The sequence below is a fragment of the Athene noctua genome, chromosome 11 (genome assembly GCF_965140245.1).
Source record: "Athene noctua chromosome 11, bAthNoc1.hap1.1, whole genome shotgun sequence".
Classification (NCBI taxonomy): domain Eukaryota; kingdom Metazoa; phylum Chordata; class Aves; order Strigiformes; family Strigidae; genus Athene; species Athene noctua.
The window spans coordinates 22,797,879-22,820,602 of record NC_134047.1 but is presented as its reverse complement, the minus strand read 5'-3'; the positions used below and the strand labels follow the sequence as shown (position 1 = coordinate 22,820,602).

The 22,724-nt window shown below is 38.0% G+C and overlaps 1 protein-coding gene across 2 annotated transcripts in view; it reads right to left on the bottom strand.

Annotated features, from left to right (window-relative positions):
* Nucleotides 1–3,533: 3,533 nt before the first annotated feature.
* RPS6KA6 (ribosomal protein S6 kinase A6) overlaps nucleotides 3,534–22,724 on the bottom strand; it is a 43,004-nt gene continuing 23,813 nt past the window's right edge. Inside the window, exons 10-22 of one of the 2 annotated variants that reach the window (XM_074915448.1) lie at nucleotides 21,834–21,904; nucleotides 20,548–20,636; nucleotides 20,027–20,091; nucleotides 17,915–18,017; nucleotides 16,459–16,583; nucleotides 16,038–16,163; nucleotides 15,365–15,454; nucleotides 14,564–14,722; nucleotides 13,954–14,115; nucleotides 13,486–13,562; nucleotides 11,676–11,793; nucleotides 9,777–9,917; nucleotides 3,534–8,892 (exon numbers count right to left, since the gene is read on the bottom strand). In XM_074915448.1, the coding sequence (XP_074771549.1) occupies nucleotides 8,767–8,892; nucleotides 9,777–9,917; nucleotides 11,676–11,793; nucleotides 13,486–13,562; nucleotides 13,954–14,115; nucleotides 14,564–14,722; nucleotides 15,365–15,454; nucleotides 16,038–16,163; nucleotides 16,459–16,583; nucleotides 17,915–18,017; nucleotides 20,027–20,091; nucleotides 20,548–20,636; nucleotides 21,834–21,904 (1,452 nt within the window). In that variant the 3' untranslated portion in view covers nucleotides 3,534–8,766. The remainder of the gene's footprint in view (nucleotides 8,893–9,776; nucleotides 9,918–11,675; nucleotides 11,794–13,485; nucleotides 13,563–13,953; nucleotides 14,116–14,563; nucleotides 14,723–15,364; nucleotides 15,455–16,037; nucleotides 16,164–16,458; nucleotides 16,584–17,914; nucleotides 18,018–20,026; nucleotides 20,092–20,547; nucleotides 20,637–21,833; nucleotides 21,905–22,724) is intronic. The other variant, XM_074915449.1, reaches the window with a different exon arrangement.

The following is a 22,724-nucleotide window of genomic DNA, read 5'->3' as shown; positions in this document are numbered from 1 at the left end:
CCTCCTCTGTCAGTTTAAAACCATTACACCTCATCCCATCCCTACCCCCCTGATGACGAGTCCCCCCCCCCCCCGTTCCTGCAGCCCCTTTCAGCCCTGGGAGGCCGCTCTAAGGTCTCCCCGGAGCCTTCTCTTCTCCATCTGAACCCCCCAACTCTCTCAGCCTGTCCTCACAGGGGAGGTGTTTCATTTCTTCTTGCTTTCCCTCCCACAACACTTTCATCTTTCTCTTTTTCTTCATTCCAAGAAAAGCCCTGCCTGTTCTCTAACATCTCCACGTACTCCAGTAACACTATTTTATGTCATCAATATTTTTATCCACTTACAAGAGGAGAAGCTCGCTGTAAATATTTGTAAAACTAATTTCCCCTCAGCCTTTCTATACCTGTGTATCACCTCTTGTCCTACTTCAGGGGCAGACACGGTCAGAGATTTATTATTTGTGTATTATGTAGCTACAGACCAGATAAATTAATTTTATGATCGTTTTTGTGGCCTCCTCTGGACCCGCTCGAGCAGGTCCATGTCCTCCTCATGCTGGGGCCCCAGAGCTGGACACACACTGCAGGGGGGGGGGGTCCTCAGGAAAGCAGAACAGAGGGGAAGAATCCCCTCCCTTGACTGCTAGCCTCACCTCACCTATGAAACTACTAAATTCAGCCCAAAAGGAGTGGAAGATAACACATTACCTGTTTGTAACATCTTGCTACATGATCAACATCCAGTTTAATCACAGACCTCCGAACAAGCTTTAAGGCTTTCAGTACATCCAGCTGCCAGAATAGCAACAGGTAGTGCCTGTATCTGCACCCCAGAAATGAGTTACAACCCCACCTCAAAAGCCTTTAAAAGTAAAAGCAAATACAATCCCTTTAAATTAAGAGGAATCTAGATATTTGTAGTCATGAATCCCAGCCATACCAGCAGAGACCAGGACACAAACCTGGATGCCAAAAGCCACAAGAGCCAGAAGTGTTACCTGTTGAGGAATAAAGCAATTTGCACTATTAGGAAATTCAACTTTTTTTAGTCACTGAGGACCCAACATGGTGAAATACCTCTGGCAAAAGCATCTTCTTACATGTCTTTCAATGAGGCATATGAGAACAGGCCTTTTTCTTTAAAAAGAAACTGCCCAGAAGTTTTGGGGGAAAATTATGAAGTAAAAATTAAATAGTTAAATCTGTATTTTGGCAGTTTGTCTATGCCAGACACCTTGTATTGCTTCCTGCTCACGCTCAGACAAAACCACGTTTGAAGCAAGGGACAGCACGGCAGCAGCACGTGCTGCCCCACCACAGCCCTGCTAGAAGGGAAACACATCCCATGCAATGGCAAATCTGAACCTCCACTTCATAAAGACGAGGAGCAGTCTCAAAAGGGAGCTCTTCCTTCAGGGTTTTTGCTAAGACTGGTGTGTTGTTTAACCCTGGTCTCCATCCTTACCTGCTCCCCGTCACTGACCAGGTTATGCTGGAGGAGCAGCACACTCCGGGCTCCTCCATGTCCCAGCTCCTCCGGGCCCAGCCTGGCAACACACGGTACGGCTGCTGATGTGAACTTGATCTGGTGACTACCTCTGGAAAGCTACTCAGCTGAAGTCAGTGTATTTTAAGTATCTTTGAGAGCCTTTTCTTCACCTTAAAACATTTTCTACCCCATAAAAGCACAAGAGACAGACGTGGGAAGGTGCCTCTTACAGCCATAAAGCTTCAGAGATGAATCACAGGGAAGGAAAACAGCTGCCGAGAACCAACATTTGCAGGAAAGCAAAAGGAGCAGGATAAGACTGATTAAGACAATCTGTAGTTTCCTTACTAACACTCTGCTTGTGCTTGTCCTTGGTTTCTGAAAACACTCGCTGGCATTCGATGAGCAAGGTTGGTTGTTTTTTAATCCATGTCTTGTCACTCCTCCTGCCCCAAACATCTTCATGAAGCCTACAAGAACTCACTGAGACTCCAGGGTTTTCAGGGTTTGTTACTGTTAAAATTAATCTTTTTGTCCCATTTGGTTATTTTTTCCTGCATACCTTAAATAAAATGGAGGAAATTGCCACCATCTTATACATTTCTTCACAGGTTGTGTCCTATCTATTTTCAGTCCTCCACCTCTCGGCACAGCTTTGCTGTTTGCTCTCTGCCTGCGGGAGGAGCCCCAGGACCACCACCACCGCTCCACCAAGCCCTGGCCCAACCTCGGGAGCCCCCCAGGCACACGGGGGCCTGGCTCTGCTGGGCAGGGGCAAGGGAATGGCTCTGTCATCAAGAGCTTGCTCCTCATTTAGCTCCTACTTTATCTTTCCTATTTCAATTTATTAATGAAAACATTAAAAAAAAAACCCAACCAAACCATACTCAAGCACTTTACCCTTTCCCAAATTGCTGAGGAGTTTGTTTGGGGGTGCCACGAGAGCCAGGTGACTCCATGGGACAGGCCTGAACACTTGTAAAAAGAAAGGCCTTGGGTGAGCAAACATCATCCAGACGGACTTAAAACAATTGTGGATAAAACCTATCTCTGTATATTTGGACTGATGGGGTACCTGAAAAATAAGTTATCCACAGCTCATCCTTAATACAAACAGCAACACTAGTTACCAAATATAAGTATTTTAAACCCAGATCCTGCAATTTATCAATGCTTTTATATCAAAATTTCATACTCTTGTCGCGATGAGCCGCACAGCGAAGCTGCTCCATCACCTAGTGATGAGGGCATCAGCAACATTTGGCTTCGCAGTAACAGCTCGTGTATAGGACAGAAGAGTTCAACAATCTGCAGCAATTTTTCAGCTCAAATCTAAAGACAAAGTGGTATCAGGAGGCAGAGCCCTCTGCTGCAGCTCCTGAGACCTTGCACGGCAAATGGTGACACATCCTTAACTCTGAGGTGTGCCAGTCACCCCTTCTGATGGGATTGCTCTCATCCCAAACGCAAGTGCAGTTGTCAAAACTATTTTCAAAGGACCAGATTTCTGCAGGAAAATGATTTCCTCTTTATAAAAAGTCAACTCTGAATCGATACCTGAAAAACATACAGAAGGTAGATCATCCCACCCTAAAGTAATACATCAATCCTATCGGTGAATGTATGTTTTATTGAAAGTGTGGCATGAAACACTTGACTGTGAGTATAAATTTATAAACAGCTCTTGATGTATGCGAGATTTTTGGCAAGGTTTACCAAATAATGCAATTCACAGTACATTTAAATTTAGGAATGTTCGCTCATTGATTTTTATATCAATTTTTAAAAAAGGAGTTGGTGAACTTCCAAATCATAAATGATGGATTTTTGTCAATTATAAAATATTATGAATTTGCAACCTTTTTATTCTAGTACTCAAGGAACTGCCAGCTATTTAAAACTGTACCTTTATCATTATTCACAAAGTTTAACAAAAATAAATACAATTTTGAGGTTGTCTTTGGCATGTCGTAATTCAAGGCAATAGTATCTTTTAGCAGCACAGTGCAAAGAACAACATACCATACAATGCACTACTAGATTCAGCCTTACAAGAAGAAGAGAACGTAGTACAATGCAAACTTTAATGTCAATATATACAGAGCTTTAAAGAAAACATTTTTTTTTTAAAATTAAATGAAATAAATACAATATGATACAAAATCCACAATATGCTTAAAGAAATGACAGTTACAATATCTGATAACGGGGACCTTTTGTATAGTTTCATCTTTGAAGTACCTCAGAGCATGTAATTCATTGCACACTGTTTTCAATTAATGCCCTTTCATATATTGAGATTTATAGCCAGTCACGTGCCAGAAGAGTTTTAGCTCTAATCAGAGTATCAGTGCAAGATGCCAAAGTGCTTGGGATATTATGACAATGCAATTAATTAGCAAACGCTGCTCATAAGCCTAATGCAAACCACACAAAATAGGAACACTGTCCTGCAGAGGAGATCCACCTCGAGCATCTTTTCAGTTCTCACATAAAAACCAACCCCCAAACAGGAGTCAATGTTCTTCAAACTTACTATTGGTAATAAGCTATTGCCCAAACCTTAATAAGTAAGAGACATAATTAAATATCTTTTAAAGCTTTAAAAAAAAGTTTGCTTTCATTACATGGGGAAAAATGTCAAGAAAACCAGTCACTGATTACTTTAGGGGGACTTTAGTTATTTAAATTAATATAATACTCAAGTCAGCTTTAGCTATAGACTAAGGGTGGCTTTTTTAAAAAAAAAAAAAAAAAAAAAATTGTATTCATTCTTCTATTCCCAAAGGAAAATATAGGCTTATCTGAAATCAACATAATTTGGGGGAGTAAACATTTAAAATTACACTGAAGTAGGGACAAACAGTATTCAGGATGTGCTTAACTAAAGGGGGGGTTAATGCAGAAGGACAGTACAGTATGAATAACAGTGTAGACGTGTTGCCAACAGGTATCAATACACACCCAAGAAAGTTTTTGAATAAACTTTCAAGGAGAATTTTTTTTTTTTTTCATCGTACAGAGCTCCTGTAGGATTACATAAGGGCTCTTACCACGGCTTCAGAAGCCTTCTGAAAACTTTGAGAAAGAAAAAGCTGCTCCTCCCTTCCCTCTCACAAATATTTGCAAACTTCTAACTCTGTATAGGATTGAAAAAATTAAGTGCTGCAGAAGTACATAAAGCCCCATGTTTGCATTGCTGTTTTAGCCTAATTTCACTGATGCAAATCACGATAATTACTATACTATTGTGTAATTCATTTAACTCCATTCTTACCAGCTATCTCAACTTTTTCATTGTAACATTTGAGGGCAGTGCTGAGTACTGGATGTAGCAATCTGTCACTGCAAATAATTTCCAGTTATTGAAGTTTGCTAGAGGTAATTTTAACTATTGGATATATGGATATTAGCTTTGAAAAATGAATTAAAACATGGAAGACTCAATTCAAGCTCAATATGACTGACTTGGGTGAGGTTTTAGATGCCTCCTCTGGATGCAGGGAGAACATTTAAACCCTACTACAACACAGGCCCTCAAACAGACAGTATGCTTAGACCACGTACACCTTAGGCTCTTTGCATGATCAACAAGAATTTACTAGTTTTAAGCATAATGGGGAAACGCCCAACATGCTACTAATGGCACCGAGACACAAGCCATCGAACAGCGGCTTAAATGAACCCACCCACGATAATGCTCTCAGTATGGGCACTCTCTGCTATGCACCACTGGCTGATATTGATGCCCCTGCATAGTTTTTGAATACATTACAGGAATACAACAGAGTTCCTCACTTTTTTATCAGAACGATAACTGAAGATAGAACTTGTGATATCCAAGGGGTGAAAGAACAACAAAACACATCACGAGCCTGCTCCAGCTATAGCTGATGTCTGTGGGCACCTACACTCTTTGGTGAGAATGTATCAGGCTCTACGTGCACTTGAGAACTAGCACTTATTTTTAATTGCCATTACCAAACATCAGAGGAGAAGTTATTTTGTTGGCAGTAACAGAAACCATATCCAAAATGTTAATAATTTAAGATATTAATTAGTTCTCTGGAAATTCTTCTAAATATATAGTATGTATGCCTATCTCTTTGTAAATATAAGCCTTTGTAAATTTTTTTTTTTTAAAAAGTAAATCAGTAAGATAGTAAAATCATAACTAGTTTCTAATCTTCAACTGTGCAGAGATATGAAAGTGAAATGATGTACACTAACCTTTCACTCCAGCCAAGAGCACGTTCAAATTAAGTGTTCTTCCACTTCAGACATTTACTGATTAGTCATGAGCAGCCCATGCTACTTTTCTGTAATTGCTTAAACAAACAAAACCAAAGTTTGGGGGAAAAAAAAAAAAAAGATGAAAAATCTACAAGACATTTCAAAAGTCGTCACAAAGATGATGATCATTAAATACTAGATAGCAAGAGTAAACTGCAAGTGAACTCTTTTGTATCCCTGCATATCCAAATGTTTCAAAGACTGATAATCCTGAAATATTCATAGCAAGTGAACTCCCTCCCCCCAAATTAAGGATTACAATTGGCATACCAGGGTACGCTGGCCTAGTCAGATATAACAAAGGCGTTAGTCCATGTTTTCCTCGTGGTAAAACAATTTTGTAACGTTGCAGTCACTGAAACCTTACTTTTACCACAGGACTACCACTTGCACTAGAGGCCAGTAATGATACAGAACCAGTAGGGATAACTTTATAGAAGATGTTTTAAATTTTTTGCTAAGAATAAGAATATCCACCTTGTTTGTGTACTTTTCCTCTTACCACCTTTGTGTCGCACACCAAGAAAAACTTAAGTACCTTCCGCTGCTTACAACTGCTTTTGTGCAAAATGCTTTTAAGGTGCTTATAATGTGGTGCTCCTAAGCAAGCTAGAAGAAAATACCAATATAAACACTGTTAAATGATTCATGAATAAAGCCATTAAACACCAGCTGCTACCTTATGGGAAAGCTGAAGACAATCCAAGTTTGACACTTTAGTTGTGTTCCACACCTTGCATTACTCTCTATCCTCAACACAGCTTTTACCACTACATTTCAACCCACATTATACCTTGACCTTGGCTAAGGGGGCTTTATTTCCACTTTTTTTTTTTTTTTCCTTAGAGTGAATTCAAGTTCTTCTGGCAATCATTTGCAAATTTACAAAAAAATTATAGCTGTAGACTGTAGACAAGAGGTTTACAGGCATTCTTGCTGGCAAAGGTCTTCAGTAATGTAACGAAGGATGAACCAGCTGCATAAGGGGCAGGTTTTGTACCAAACAATAATAAGCTTTCCAGGAAGCAGTTGTGTTCTTTCATAAGCTTTCAAGCATTCCAAACAGGCACCTCAAAACTAGGCACAAACGGCCCCTAAAGCTTCCAACATCTATCAAACACTCAAGAAATTTAGTATGGGGTATGTTCTGCATGATACAAATAGCACACCTATGCTTGCTATATTCATTAAGTCTCAAATCTACATATATTCATACCTAACTATTTGGCCAGATAATTTCCATCTTCCCCCACCACAACAAAAGAAAGCAGCTTATCTAAGAGTACTTCCAATGCCACCAAGTACTTCACAGGTATAAACAAAAAACAAACCAGCACCCTCTGCCTTTTAGGATCCGAGTTACTACCGCCACTCTTGGCAGTTGGGCCAGAATTCTCCTGAAAGCTTTGTTTCCTGTCTCAAAATACCCAGTTCTGCCATCACTGGTGTCTTTTAATTGACTGCCAAAGGCATCTGGTACAGGAGATACAGTGATGGCAAATCAGTCTGAACTACATTTGATCTTTTGTCACTTGGAATGTTCACAGTCTAAATGCTGGTCACTAATATACTCAATATTTAAAATGGGTATCATTCTACTACGACAGTACAACTGCACAGTAGCATCTACAACTTCTGAAAATATACTTTTAAACTCGTCATCTCTGAATGCATTAGTCCCCTGCCTACTAACAGTTAGTACTGGTTTTGAGTCAGAAAATCCCAAGATAATTCTGGCCCTGAAATTAATTTCCTTCCCATCACCACATTTAGAAACAGCTGAAGTCCTAACACCAAGACAAAGAGGGCAAGTGAGTGTTGGCAACAGGGTATTGTCAGTAACTTGTCCATAACTGTGAAATTTCTTGGTCAGAATTCCCTTATCTGGGCACACTGCAAGGCTTATTTATTTTCCCAAGCTACCCCTTACAGTTAGGCAAATAGAATTTTGCATTTATGTTCTGTAATATTTGTACATGCGGCAAGAGATTCGGATAGAAGCAACGTTCTATAAAAATCAAATAAATAAGAAATAAAATCCACGTGCCAAGTTTGTTATAATAAAGTGTCAGTTTGTCTTATCTGCCAAACTTACTTAATATTGGGTATATTCAGTGGAAACGACTGCTGAGGAAACAGTAACACATTGTACGAATTAACTGACAACATAAGTAACGAAAATAATTGGATTGCATGATGTTGTCTTAAAGTGGTACCAATGTTATTGAGATCCTTAATTCTGACAATTTATACACACACCTACTTTCTCCAGCTCAGTGCAGGACAACACCACTCGTGGTAACAACTAGAAATGTTAATTTTCCTGTAGGAGCCTTTTTCTTAACTAGCATTTTTTTGGGGGGTCACGAGTGATCAAATTAAGTTTATGGGTAAAGTGCAGAATCTTACACATCCCTTTTGCTTGTATTTTCACATAAACTTATCAGTTACTGGCACCATGCAAACACAGACCTTCCAAATGAACACTAATGCATTTAACACTGGCACAATACATTAGTCAGCTTTTCATAACAGTAATGAACAAGTTTAATTAATTAAAGTTGAATGAATTAAGTGCCCAATTACAAAATTAAGAATTTGTCCTTCACAACAGGGTCTTAAAGGTGTAAAGTAAACTTACACTGACACTTTATGTACAACTTGGTCATTGGCAACGGTCCCCTAAACCATTTTTTAAATGAACCCAGCAAAACTATACAGAATGTGAAATAATATTTGCAACAGATCTCTTAAAGGACAGTGTAGAGAAATTCATTATGGTGTACCTGATGTTTTAAATTAATTTAACAGATACGGCTTGTAAAACAACACAGTATGAACCTGTGGATTTTTTTTTTTTTTTTCTTTTTAAAAAAAGGACTTTTACAGAATTCAAGTAGTGTAGCAGGAAACCATAGATGCCTTTTGATCACAGGTCAGGCAAAATAGAGCCACTTATTGGATTTTCCCCTTGCTTCTGTTTGCTAAGGTGTCCCAGTGGATCTATAAGTCTGTTGATGTTAGTTTTTTCATGCTCCGTCGCTGAGCTAAACTTGAGGCTGCAACAGGCTCTAACACTGGCTGAAATGTCTTGTGATTCAGTGCAGAATATGTAGCAGCCATGGCTCCCTAGAGAACAACAAAAGACATAAAAGGCTGTAAAGGTCATTTTTATCAGAAAATAAGGCAATTGAATATTAAATTATTAATTAACTCTAGAAGAAAAAACAGGACTTATGGCAGGTCATGCACATTCTCTAAAGTTTGTTTTGAAAAAAACCCACATTTATTGCTGAATCCTTCAGGTTTCTAAGCACGGGTGCCTGACATTTCTGTTCTTTCCTATGTATTTCTTTTACATACCTCAGCTGCAGCAGTAACCTTTTAACACAGGTCAGAATTAGTATCTTCCAAGCAACGTTAGCATCAATTTATCAAATACAGCCACCCAAGTGGCTATTCGGGTCCTGATTTATGAAGACAACACAATTAAGGCTGGCTATCATAGGTCCTTGTTTCTGAACCCGACAAAACTGATGAAGTCAAAAGCTGTCTGCGTACAGTAGAATGTTCGTGTGTCAAGTCAGAAAGAGATACAGAACAAACAGATAACATACCAGTGGAAAAACTGTAGTGTAGTTTATAAATTTATGTCAGGAAAGCACAATATGAGCCAGTCATAGAAACAAAACCCCAAAGATTTCTTGAATAAGAATGCGAGGAGACCTGTGGCAGTCTCAGGTAACTTTCCTATCAGGTTTCTATATGACCAAAGCTACCTTCATCTTTGAACACACAGAAATATCTCTTCCTTCACACATAGGTTAAAAAAAATAGTTTATAAATACTTTGCCTGCTTATGTAACTTAAATATGCACGTGGTTGGGAAAACAAAAGAAAGCTAATTTCTTTTCTAAAGGAAAAAAAGTGAGTTCTGCCTATAGCTCTAAAAGTGACCCAATTCAGTGTGCATCCACCAGCTCATGCAACATTCAGCCTTCAGGTTGTTTTACCTTTACTAGATGTGGTGCATCTTGCCTGTTCAGTTGATAATGTGGCAACTGGTCCCTACAGGCTATCCACGAATGTTTTAATACTTGCTCTGCTGTATACCGCTGATGTGGATCTACATGAAGCATATGTGATAACAAGTCCTAGATAAAAATGAAAAACACACATGTTATTCTTCAGTTACAACAATCTTATACAGACTTTATCGCAATAATTATGGCAGCAGTGAAATAAGTAGCCTATGTGGCAGGGATTAACAGAATGCAAGCACATACACGCAAAAAAATCAGCAGATAAATTGGATCATTCTGTGCCTTGACACTGCAGAAGACTGAAAACAATGTGTTGTACTATTTAATCAGTTTAACAGAGCAAGCCTTTATTGTAAAGAAACTTACTGTTTGTGCATTTCACATTTCAGTTTATTATTAATATAATCTTTAAAAGACTAGAAATAGTATTAAAATTGAGCAGATTTTATGGAAGAAAGCTATTATTTGCAAAACATCTCTCCTCATTTATACTACACGTTTGGGGTCTGCCGACTACGTATTACAATTGAATTCATATATAGTGATGTACCAGCAAAGAATTTTTTCTATAAAAAGAAAAAAGCAAACAGAAATGGACACTTGGGTTTGCCTGTTTAGAAGCATTATCAATAAGCTACTAATTACAATGTTGGTCAAAACTCGAGCTGGGTGGGCAGGGCACAGAACAGAGACAGGAATAGCTTGAAAGAAAACAAAATACGAACAAGCTGACAGAATGTTCCCTTTGTTCTAGGTACAAAATGTTAAGCATTCTTAAATATACAGAAGTGAATTACTTGTGCTAAGACAGCATCAGCCAACAAGTATTCTGAATCACTCCTACCAAAATGAACAAATAGTGCAGTTCCAAAGGATCAGGAAAAGATTTAATATTAATGCTGAGCTTTATAGAAGGTAATGCAGGTGACTAAGATGCCTCCAGACCAGGCCAGCACCAAACCCAGAGTTCATACAGCAACTGATGAGAGATGTGGTCTTGAAATAAAAAGCTGAATAATCAAGCTGATCCAGATTTCTGGCAAGATATATTTGGTTGTTAAAGTACTAGTTAAATTGCTGAAAGTATGAACAAAGAAAAAAGACCTGATGACTTCAGTGCTGAACAACATTTAAGAAATTGTACTACAAAAAAAATTGACCTGTTAATGCAAGACTGGTTAGCTACTAGAACAGATAACTGTAAAGAATTATCCTTCCATTTAAGGAATCCCACAAACACCTGATTTTGGTCCATTAAAAAAAAATGATTAAGAAAGTCTATATTGGGACTCAAATTATTCAAAATCTTTATCAGTGAACTGGGGGAAGGAAGAGAGTGCACTCTTGCCAAGTCTGCAGTGAGGCACAAAACCCAAAGAGACCTCGGAAAAGAAGAAACTGTACAGGGTGGGGACCAGCTTTGCTGAGAAGGACCAGGAGGTTTTTGTAGACAAACTGAACCTGAACTACCAGCGTGACCTGGCACCCAAGGCGGCTGACGTTCCTTTAGACAGCATGGCCAAAGGAATGGAGATAGAGGACAAAGTAAAACAAGAGAAGTTCTGGTTTGAAATTAGAAGCTTTCCCCTCACCACAGCAACCAAGAATTGGGAAAGGCTGCCCAGGCAGGCTGTTCAGTCTCCACCCTTGGAAGTTTCTTAAGTCAGACTTAATAAAGCCCTGAGCTACCTGTCAGATCCCAGAGCTGACCCTGCTTTGAGTGGGAGGTTGGATGAGATAACCTTCACTGCAATAAAGTTTGGAGGTAATAACAGCAAACTACTGTTAGACCAGGCTATTCCATAAAGTTCACGAGATATTCCTTTGAATTCCACAAAAACATAAGGACAAAACAAAACACATTTACACCTTTGCTGCATCTGAAACAGTGTCCCAGTTGCCTCCACTTAAAGAGAATTTTCCACTGCCTATCCGTACCAGGATCTCCTCTGGAGTATCATTAGGACCATTAGCAAACGGGGTATAGCTGTTGAAAGACAAAAAAAACCAAAATGCCTTGTTATAGGTAAGAAGCTGTAAGAAATTGGTAAAAGTCTCACAAATCATTCTGAGTAGATATGCCACTGCTGACAGAAACACACTATACATTATTAAATACTTCCTATATTAGCATTTCATCTTCAAAACTATATTATTTTCTTTTCCCCATAGTTGTGGTTAATCAAGTAGAGTAAGTGGGAAATGCAGACTAAAAAGATGGCTTAAGTTAATATCTTAATAATCTAATCAGTGCACACTTTCAACTTAAATAGAAGTGACTCATAAACACAAATTATGGTTGGTTACCAGAGCACGTAAAGTAATCCAAACCTGGAAGAGTCCCTTAATGGAATGGCCCACTAGAGCCGGAGTAATATCATGTTTAGGGCATGTGCGTTGAATTAGAGATTGAACACAATATACACACATTATTTGGGGAAACCTACAAGAATTTTCATGGCAATTTTTTTACTTAAGTGAGTTTGGGAGGCTTAAACCACACCACAAGACCATTGCTTTTGGAGGCTTGTAACAATTTACAGGGTTTCCTGTAAATCCAGCTTACTTTCCACAAATCCTGCTGTGACAAACTCCAAAGAACTAAATCAGCAAATCGGAAAACCAATCTGAGTCCCTTAAATACACCTTTTAAGGATGTTCTGGCATGTCCTACGATCATAGGCCTAGTACCAACTTAGTTTTAACTATAAACCCCAAATCTCAGATTAAGTAGATACATCCTAAACCCCCTTAGGTTTCAAATCAGCTTGCAAAAAATAATAATAATTAAGATTAATGTATTGTATCTTAGTACCTTGAAAGCTCTGCATAGAAGAAAAATCAATCAGCATCATCAACAGAGGTTTAGGAGCTATCCTAGCCAGTTAGTTCTAGGCTTTCAGTTGATGAGTTTAAGAGGAACAAAATGGAAAGAACGGAATCCCTGCTAGACCATTCCTCCCCTGTACTTTTGACCTGCCACACCTTTTGATCAGACAGTGTTTCTCGAGTGTGCAAGCAGTGTACTGCCCAATATCTGCATACTTGCACTCAAATCATACAGCAATCTGTGTTTTAATGACAGAACTGTAGTGGTGGTGATTTCACATGGAAAAACTACAAATTTATCAAAAGAAACAGATTCCAGTGGATGGTATTTATCTAAGACAAAAAAAAATCTGCTCTTCTGTTAGAATAAAATTCAGAAAACCTTTTATCATTCAGCCACCAAGCACTTCATAGTTTAATAAAAAAATTAGAGGTTTAGAAAACTTAAGGGATTACAAGCCAGTGTGTTCTACAAAAGGGCCACGAGTCAAGCCTGTTGCAGGTGATGCAAGAAGGTGGACTACAATAATACTATGGTGGGGTGGACAAGAGGCAGAAGGAGAAAGAAAACCACCACATACTTTCACAGACTAAGCTCTCTCCTGGAAACTGGGGACAGTCTTTGGTATCCCCTACCAGTCACGTACTATAGGAGAGAGAAGCTTTGAAGCTACCTGTAAGATAAGCCTAGTTTATGTGTCATTTACTGATAGCTTCCTCTTCCACTTGAGTGTCTCTGTCATTCTACACTCAAATTAATGAGGTAATTTCTTACAATTTTAATGAAAGCACAGATTCATGCAGCATGCTGGAATTTTAGTTAAACAAAAAGCTAAGAAATATTTCTCACCCTGCCAACATTGTGTATAGAAGAACACCCAAGCTCCATATGTCACAAGCAGCATCATATCCCTGTCTCATGAGAACCTATAAAACAAAGAGTGTTAGAGACTCTTCATATATTAAAAAACCCACCCCAAACCATTATCACTACACAGCCTAAAGAAGGGTAAATCAATCCCAGAATAATTTAATAGGTTTGATTATTTTTGAATATACAGGTTACAGTAACTATCAACAGTATTTCTTGTTCCCAGAACATCATCTCAAGATTCTCAACATGCTTACATCTTATTTTTGAGGGTGGATTCTGCTATTTTTAAAGCAGGTTTATAATAAACATATGCACCAGTGTTTACAAAGTATGTGTAATTATATTTAATGAAAAATAGCAGATTTTTTTTTTTTCCAAGCACTGCTAAAAAGTACTTGATGCATCAAAAACAGCATAGAGAAAACACACGGCAGCTTAAGATACCTCTGGTGCCACAAAGTTTGCAGTGTAGCACGGAGTTAGAAGTAGTCCATTTTCTCCTCGAAGTTGTTTTGCAAATCCAAAATCACAAATCCTGATAGAATCAGCATTATTTGAATCATCCATATATAAAATATTACTAGGTTTAAGGTCTCGATGCACTACCTTTAAACAAAGAAATTTTTAAATCTATCATGTAGAAGTTGCATGTACATTTGTTTGTAGGTAATTTGCAATTTATAAAAACTATTCTTTAGATTAGTGTGCTTATCGACAGTTCTACACACTTATGTAACTTTAAAGTAAAAAAAGATTCTAGCTCAAGTAACGTCATAAAAAAGCCAGCTGGCTGATAATGCAACTGGAACTAACGTAACCATTTGCCAACGAGCATGAGAGAACAAATATTTGCTGTTTCATAAACTGCAAAAGTAGAGTTAAAAGGGCTTGCCAGAATAACAGGATGAGTTGTTTATATTATTCACCTTTGTCATAAAATACTTGGAAATCTTCTTCCCTTCTGCCATAAAAACAAGCCAACCAAGGCACATAAAAGGCATTTGTTAATTCTAAGAAATGTAAAAGGAGTTATGTCACAGAAGAAAGCACTCACTCCTTGGCAGTGCAGGTAGTCCACAGTCTTAGTTATGGTGTATAATACAGCACTAGCCTCCCGCTCCGAGAAGAACTTCTGTCTGAGAATTCGATCAAGCAGCTCTCCTCCTTTCATCAGTTCAGTGACAAGGTATATGAATCTACCATCATCATACACCTGATGAGAATTGTAATAAGTGCGTATGTATATAAATGTACACATATATTAAAGAAAGATCATCTATAATTATACATCCTGATAAATGTGAGAATTACAGGCCAGACTGTTCACCTATTCACATATGAACAGAAAGCACAAACAGCAGCAACTGAAAAATTTAATTCTGATATTCAGGAGAAAAAGAAAGCTTTTGTGTCATTCTGTGAGATGTTAGGGTTATCGATTGTCAATTCATGACTCAGATTTTTCAGTCTAGGAACTTCTGTCGTAAGAGTAGAGCAGCCCTACCACTGCCCTTCCCTTCCCTCTCCATGGACAATTTTTAGCTGCTGGCACTTTGCATACACAGGACAACAGGCAACTGCTTTTTCAGATTCAGATTAACACGACATTAGCTACTCATTTGAAATAAGAGGAAAAAGGACATTTCCAACCTTTCCATCATTTCTCACCTCAACTTCACTAACAGCATTTAGAAAAAATTAATATCATGACAAAGCCATATTTTGAAATACTTTACATACTGCTCTCCTAATGTATTTTACTATGTAAAAGAAACTTAATAAATCCCAATAAACTCCCTACATCTGTATTTACTGACTACTGTGGAATAAGAGGTAACAGAGAAAGAGTACATACATCCTTTAAAGTAATAATATTCGGATGTTGTCCATAACGCATGAGAATCTCAATTTCTTCCGAGGGATCCCTCTTACTTTTATCAATTATCTGCAAAATATAGCAACAAAAAAAACCCAATTTGGCTAAACAAAGTCTACTTTAAATTTTTTTTTTTTTGTATTTATATTCTCACTTCAAGACAGAATAGAAAGATTCCTAGAGTTCAATACTTCATACTAATCATGCCTAATTCATCTTCCAGCTTCATATCCCACTGTTTATTAATTTCTTGCTCTCTCCTTGCTACCAGTTAAAACTGTATTGTTCATGCAGTCTATTCTGCTCCCACAGACAAGGAAATGCAATGGAACCGGTCTGAAGCATCACTACTTCCCTGCAGCCCAGTTCCACCCTTGTGAACCTCGTTTTATTTCACGTGTGCTCATCACTGTACAGTATTTTCAGGCTTCAAGATTGTAATTGCAAAGCTAGTTCTTCAAGGCCATACCCTTACCCACAAAAAGAGGAGCTACAGAAGCTAATACACAATTTAAACAAATGAAGAAAACATGGTTTTTCATTTCTCACAGCACATGAACAGCTACAGTAACTAAAAAATTCATGCATTTAAGTTTACAAGCCTACTACACCATCATTTCAGAACCGTCACAGGGGAATTTATTCAAAGTACCTTTACAGCAAACTCCATATTTGTAGCTATGTGTATACATCGCTTGCAAACAGAATAGGAACCAACACCAATATCTTCCTTCAGCTCGTATACATCAGTGAACTGTGCGCTGTTTCCATGAAGTTGCTTTAAAAAAAACAAAACACACACAAGCTGTCACCCAAAGCAACAAGACACTCTTTGCCATAAGACCGTTTCCAACAGCGGAAGTTCCTTCTACCCATCCATGCTTTCTCTTTTGAATTCTGTCTCCAGAAAAAACAGCAACTCGCTTTTTACAATTTAAAAATATCCCATGGAAGCATTTTAATGATGTACATTTTATAACAGTCTCCCCAGCCTAAAAGGAACAGACTGTAAACACTAAATATAGGTCAAGCTTCGGCATGTCAAAAAAGTTTCCCAAAAGATAAAATGTTACCTGTACTATTGGCAGTATATTGGTGAGCGGTGATATTTTATGATCTTCTACAGTAGTTGTTGCAACAAAACTAAATCCTTTGAATAGCTGATGTGCATTCGCACTAGGTGGGACTCCTGGAGAATCTAGTGGCATACACATTTGATTAGGATGGCTAAATCCCAGCAAGGCTATTTTTTTTATCATTCAGGAGAGATATGTTGGAAGAAACATTTTGAGGGAAGGGAAGCAAACAAGTCAGTTATCAGTCTTCTCTTATTTCAGTGACACACACAAGGCAAGTATTCCTGGGCTTTATCTAAAACTGCAAAACACTGCAGGGACTAATGTATGAACACATGTTTTTAAGAAGCAGTTTACTGAAGCACAACAATACTTATGAGAAAGAAAGATCCTAGCCTTATGTTCAGGGACTGCATCACAAAGAAGAATGCCCACAGATTTTGCTACTTCAGTGCTGTATGTGCTGCTGGCAAGGCAGAAGTGAGGCAATATGAGAATATTTAATTAGTAATACTACTGAATAATTAGAATCACATTTTCCTCAGATTATGTGCACCTCTGAATTCACTGTTTGAAATTTCACAGTCAGGACAACTTGATGATTCTGTGTAGCCTATTAAAACCACAGACATTCTCCATACATACATGACAAGTAGCTTTAAAAGTTGGATGCAGCAGTAGAGAGGAAAATTCACAAAAGAAAACCTCAAGTGAAACTTGAAGCCTGCGAGGCAGTAAGTGTTTGCACTTACTCTCTCTGTTTCCGAGTTGGAAATTTTTGAAGTGCAATAATCTAAGGGATATTTTAGAGATAAATTTGCATAAGCTTCTTGAAACTATTTGAGATGTCTTTGCAACTGACCCAGTAGTACAGGTCCCCACCCAGTCCACTGTTCATTGTCCCCACCCTTCTCTGCCCTTGAATCCCTGTTTTCTCAAGAGTAAAGTAAAACCCCACATGGGAAGCAAGGGGAACAGCTCAAGGAAAAAATTATTGTAATGCTAGTTTTAAGATCTAATTTTAATAATGATAATAATGAATAGGCTTGAGAAAGTCACTCAAAGCAAGTATTTTTAGTGGAATACTGACCCTCAAAATCATCGCTGCAAGAATCAAATTTAGTTTACTTTTAGTACAAGATACTTCTCCCCCCAACACTGCATGTCTGACTAAACCGTAACTAGAAACCATAATTCAGCTGTTAATGTTGTGTTGGTTTTTTTTTTTTTGGTTGGTGGATCAAAGTTTAGAATATGTCAAAGAACAGAAACCCACTGAGGAGAACATATACCTTCAAAGTACTGGAACCCTGTTCCACCCTTTCCTTTAAGTTTTGTCACTGACTTTTTCTCTCGGTAAGCTTGCTGTAATAGTAATTTGACCCCTCTCATCCCATGAAACCCACCAGTACGTAACCATGCACCCCACCAATACATAACCACACACAGTTACCTTTTGGTGTTTTTGCTGTGAATTCTGGATCAAAACAAAAGGTATCTTCTGGCTTTCCAGAAGCAGGTTTAAATGGGGGTTGAATTTCTCTTCTGAACAGTTTCTGTAGTAGAAGGACAAAGTCATATCATTAAGAATGAATGAAGCTTCCACAGGTGCTCTAATTTTGCCAAGCTAAAGGGAAAGCAACTCAAGTGTTACTGCTGTATTAAAACAGTTTTCTGAACGAGTGAATAATGTATAGCAAGTAGAAAACCACAAATTATATATGGAAAAACTGAGCTACTTTCTTGCACCTTTGATTTGAAAAGCTATGGGAAATGTTACAAGTCCAACAACATACAGCTTTTTCCTTACTCTTTTGAATCTGCCTCACCTACCAGGTCTGTACTTTTAAAACTACAACAGCAGGCTGCCACTTATCACTAGTTCATCCTGGGCTTATTCAGAAGAACACAGAACAGCCAGAGTTCATCTTACCTTCTATCGTCATCTCAGACCTGGGACACAGCTATTTCATCACCACTCTAAAAAACCCACCCCAAAAGGGAAGATACGGGGTACAGTCTTTACCTTTCTATTGTGGGTCCCAGACAAAGACCTCTCACAAATGACCCGTGTGTCCCTCTTGGCACGGCACTGCCAGATCTCAAAGCTCTATTCCAGGTTTTTCCTAATCTACTGAACTAAAACAGGGGGAAGGAATGGCTCCTTTTTTTCTCCTTCACTCAACATGCTTTAGAAAAATGCATTGCCCAAGTGAGACTTATTGCTGATTTGAGATCATTTAGAGTTAAGGAAGAGAAAATTTCATGCCAAATAATGCTGAAGCCCCATGCAAAGTTCAGAAAGTTCTGAACATTTTCTTGGCATTTCTCTCATCCTTTCAGACCTATTTTTTGCAGTTCTTTTCATTTAATTTTCCTGCACAAGAACATGCAACATATTTCAATTTAACAAAACCCCCAACAAATAAACAAGGAAGAGGGTCCTGAATTCATCCCATAATTCAGAAGTGGTCATCAACACCAGCTTACTGAAATAAATACAAAGCACTGTCAAATGAAAAAAAAGTTAGAAAAAAGAAAAAACAAAGGCTTAGAACTGCAGATCTTTCAAGCTTCCTTGCTGGTATTTATTTCCATATCAATCTCTTACCAAAAAAACCCCCAAAACCCCACAACCCAACCAAAAAACAGATAATCAAGCCATAACAAGCCTTCTCTTACAAAGTGTACTCAGAACACACGAAGTTTTGCTGTTACTGAACACCCTACTTGCTAATCAGGGCTCTATGGTAGAAGCTGAATAAACACAGCTAGAAAACCGCCTTCTCAGAAGTAAATACAAGAGATAAAAAGAAGGATAATGACAACAGGCTTCAGAGAAACTGCTGAGCACAGTATTGGCTAGCACTGCAAGTAGACCTGTCAGTACAGCAACATCTTATTTATTGTGTCTATCCTTTTGTAGGCGTTATAGCAAAGGAGTGTTTTCCAAGTGGATTTATTTGATATAGAGCATCTTAGTTTCGTCAACATTTCTGGGAAACACATCTCCAAAGTTTAGAGAACCTCAGAGAAAAAGCATAAAGGTGCTTGTTAAAAATTTAAGCAAGCAATCATGAATTCGTACAGACTTCTGATCATCTCAGAGCACCAGAGTCAATACTTCCAACTGTAAATGGAATAGGACTGATAAAACAGGAATGTACCGTAGCTAGAGAGAAGTCAAAGAGAATTACAGTTACAGCAAATTTTTGTGCCCTGCATGGAAGCACTAGACGGACACTTACTGAAGCGAAGGATTCTTGCACACAGGGAACACCACCACCCTCTCCCAGCTACAAACTGTCTGCTCTAACAGACAATTTAAGCTTTAGAATGCTGCAACTCTTAATTTAAAAAGTAAATGTACAATTTATAATTAATACTTTCTATACCATAAATACTACAGCTCCAGATGCCAAGATTAGACTCTCAGTCTAAGATTATAGTAGAAGTCAGCAGTACGGCAGTGTTTATTGTGCCCTATTCAGATGCAAATACTTATAAATGCTACAACACAGAAAAATTACAAACAGCTTTATCATTCAGATCATTTTGTACTTACGTTCCAGTCAACAGTAGAAAAAAAAGGATGTCTCTTGATTTCTTCAACTCCATCTGAACCAGCTCCTGAGCAAAGAAAATACTGTAATTAAAACACTTTTGGGTGAAGTCTTTGAAGAAGATTGCACTAAAAATCAGTTAATTTCTAAAAATTTTGCATAGACATAGTTATTTGAGGGAATTGAAAACACAGAAATATTCCAAGGATGTAAAACACTCAGTTAAGTAGTGTACACCTCATCACAGAGACAAACAGTACAAGAGGCCCATAAATAGAGGGTGTTGATGTATTTGCTCTAACACTGTCAAAGCTTTGGCTCACTACTAAGAGTCACTGGTCCAAGAGAGTAGTCGTTCATTAGCGAAACCCAGGAAGTCATGGTCCAAGCTAACAAGAAATGGTATCTAAACCCAAATCTGACTGGCCCTCTGAAGCTTAAGAGCCTCTAGCAACTACTTTCTTTATATAATCAAACTCAGCCTGACTACTTTTATTTCAGAGATCCAAATAACTGAACCAACCTAATCTGTTCGATGGGTTCCTTTTAAACAACATCCTCAGAAGACTTTGTGCTTCAGGGCTGAGGAACTGAGGCATTCCAAGTTTTGCTCTAAAGGAAAAGAGAGAACAAGAGAAAGAAATATATCTTACTAAAAATTGTCTACGTAGACTTCATTGCACAATTTGATGTATTGAGGATCTATTCCAAAGTCTTGTAGAGTGTACACATTGAACTCATCAGCTTTTAAGCTTCCACATTATACAAGTGGTTTTCAAAGCAAATAAACCAAACAAAAAAATACACCAGACCAAAAACCCCAAACCCCAAGTCCTCAAAACAAATGCTAAAACAGAGTAAAAGAATTATTCTCAGGAATAGGTATTTTCAAAGGTATCTTCATGTCACCAGGAAGTTATCACCAAAATACCTCTACGAGAATCAATGCCAGAAGAGACACCAAATCCTAAATTACCTGCCTCTGAAGTGATTGCTAGCATTCTTCTTGAAGCAAGAGCCTCAAGAAGCAGCTCATTAAGCCATCATATTAAAGCTGACTGACTTTACCAAGCTTATTTTATGAAAACAATTACGCTAAGGCAAGAAATTCTGCAGAACTGTAGCATCACCTAGAGCTCCAAGCGAGGTTAGTGATTCAAGCCATCCACTTCCAGGAGCAGTATCACTATAAACTCATACTCAGGGTAAGTTCAAACTGCCATGTGTTGGTAAGAACAGAGTTTTTCTCTGTCACCCCCTCAAAAGGCCCAAGGCTCTGCATGTGGTCTCCAGGAAATTCTTTGTTAACTATGCACAAATAAAGACGAGAACATATTTGCCCAACAACTTCACTTACTAATCACCAGTTTACCCAGTTTGTCTTGTTAGGCAGCTTCTGTTGTAACTGAAGTAATTTAATATGAAAAATGTGAGCACGTAAGTGTGCTCTCTCCATATATACGTACACACAGCAACACCCGATTAACTACTGCTTACAAAACAAGGTATGCTGTAATGCTTTATTACAAGAGAGCATAACCACATGAGTAGTAAATAATGCTGGTCTAATTCACTGTACTGTTTTTATCTTTACTACACACCTACAAGTTCATCCCTAAGATTTTAATTCCTGCAGATATTTAACAGTATTTGCACAGTCTGGGATCTAAACCTTGTTGCGGGGGGCTTGGCTTTTTTGTTCCTGTTCTAGCTTAACGCTCTTGAAACATAAGGAGCTATAACAAGCTGTTAAAACGTGTTTAAAAATGACATTTTCTGATTTTCCAAAAAGTAAGAAGATATACTTACTTCAGTATCATATTCATAGTTTCATTTCGATCTTTACCTTGAAATGGTAGTGTACCAGTAAGCATTTCAAACTGAAAAGAACAAATTAGATTAAGAAATCTAAACCAACACTTCTTCCCCCAGTTGCTCAAAGTGTTAAGCACTGTACTCTGCCCTATCACTACATTAGACATGCTAGCTTGAGCTTTTAATTATCAAAAAAGTTCACAAATCTAAAATTTTGTTTTCATTGGCAGTTTACATGCTAACAACAGTGGCAAGCGTAACGTAATGATGATGTAGGAATATTTTACATCCGCGAGCTACTTTAATTAAATAAAATCCTCTCCATAACCAAATTTTAGAAGCTGTCATATTCTGAAAACAGCAAGAATAAATTCTAAACCAGTACTTTACTTTTAATGTTAATATGCATATTTCAGCCTGATGCTCTAACACATCACAGCAAAGGCATAAGTGCTCGCAGTTACTGGCTTATGTCACTACTCCACTCCAGTATTCATTCAACAGGTTTACTCTTACAAAAATGTAATTAATATACCATCCAATCAAGTCTTCAGGGTCGTTTTTTTCTTTAACTATCAAGTAATGTGAAATAAATACACAAACTGAAGTTTCACACTGACTACAACTGTTCTGAACTACTATTGGACTACACCTATGATTTTTATGTTCCTGATTAGTACTTCTTACAGGGCTAAGCAGGTGAAAAGTCAATTTTATTCAGATGAGTTGCTACTTCAGTAGCCATTCAGTTTTTGAGCTTGCTCTTCCCCTTTCCCAAGCATGTGTAATTAGATCTGGACAAGCTTATTCTAACTACATTATTTCACATTCACTTAGACATAGGCAGTGTATTTGTGACCTTAAGCAAGGTAAGCAACGAAGCAT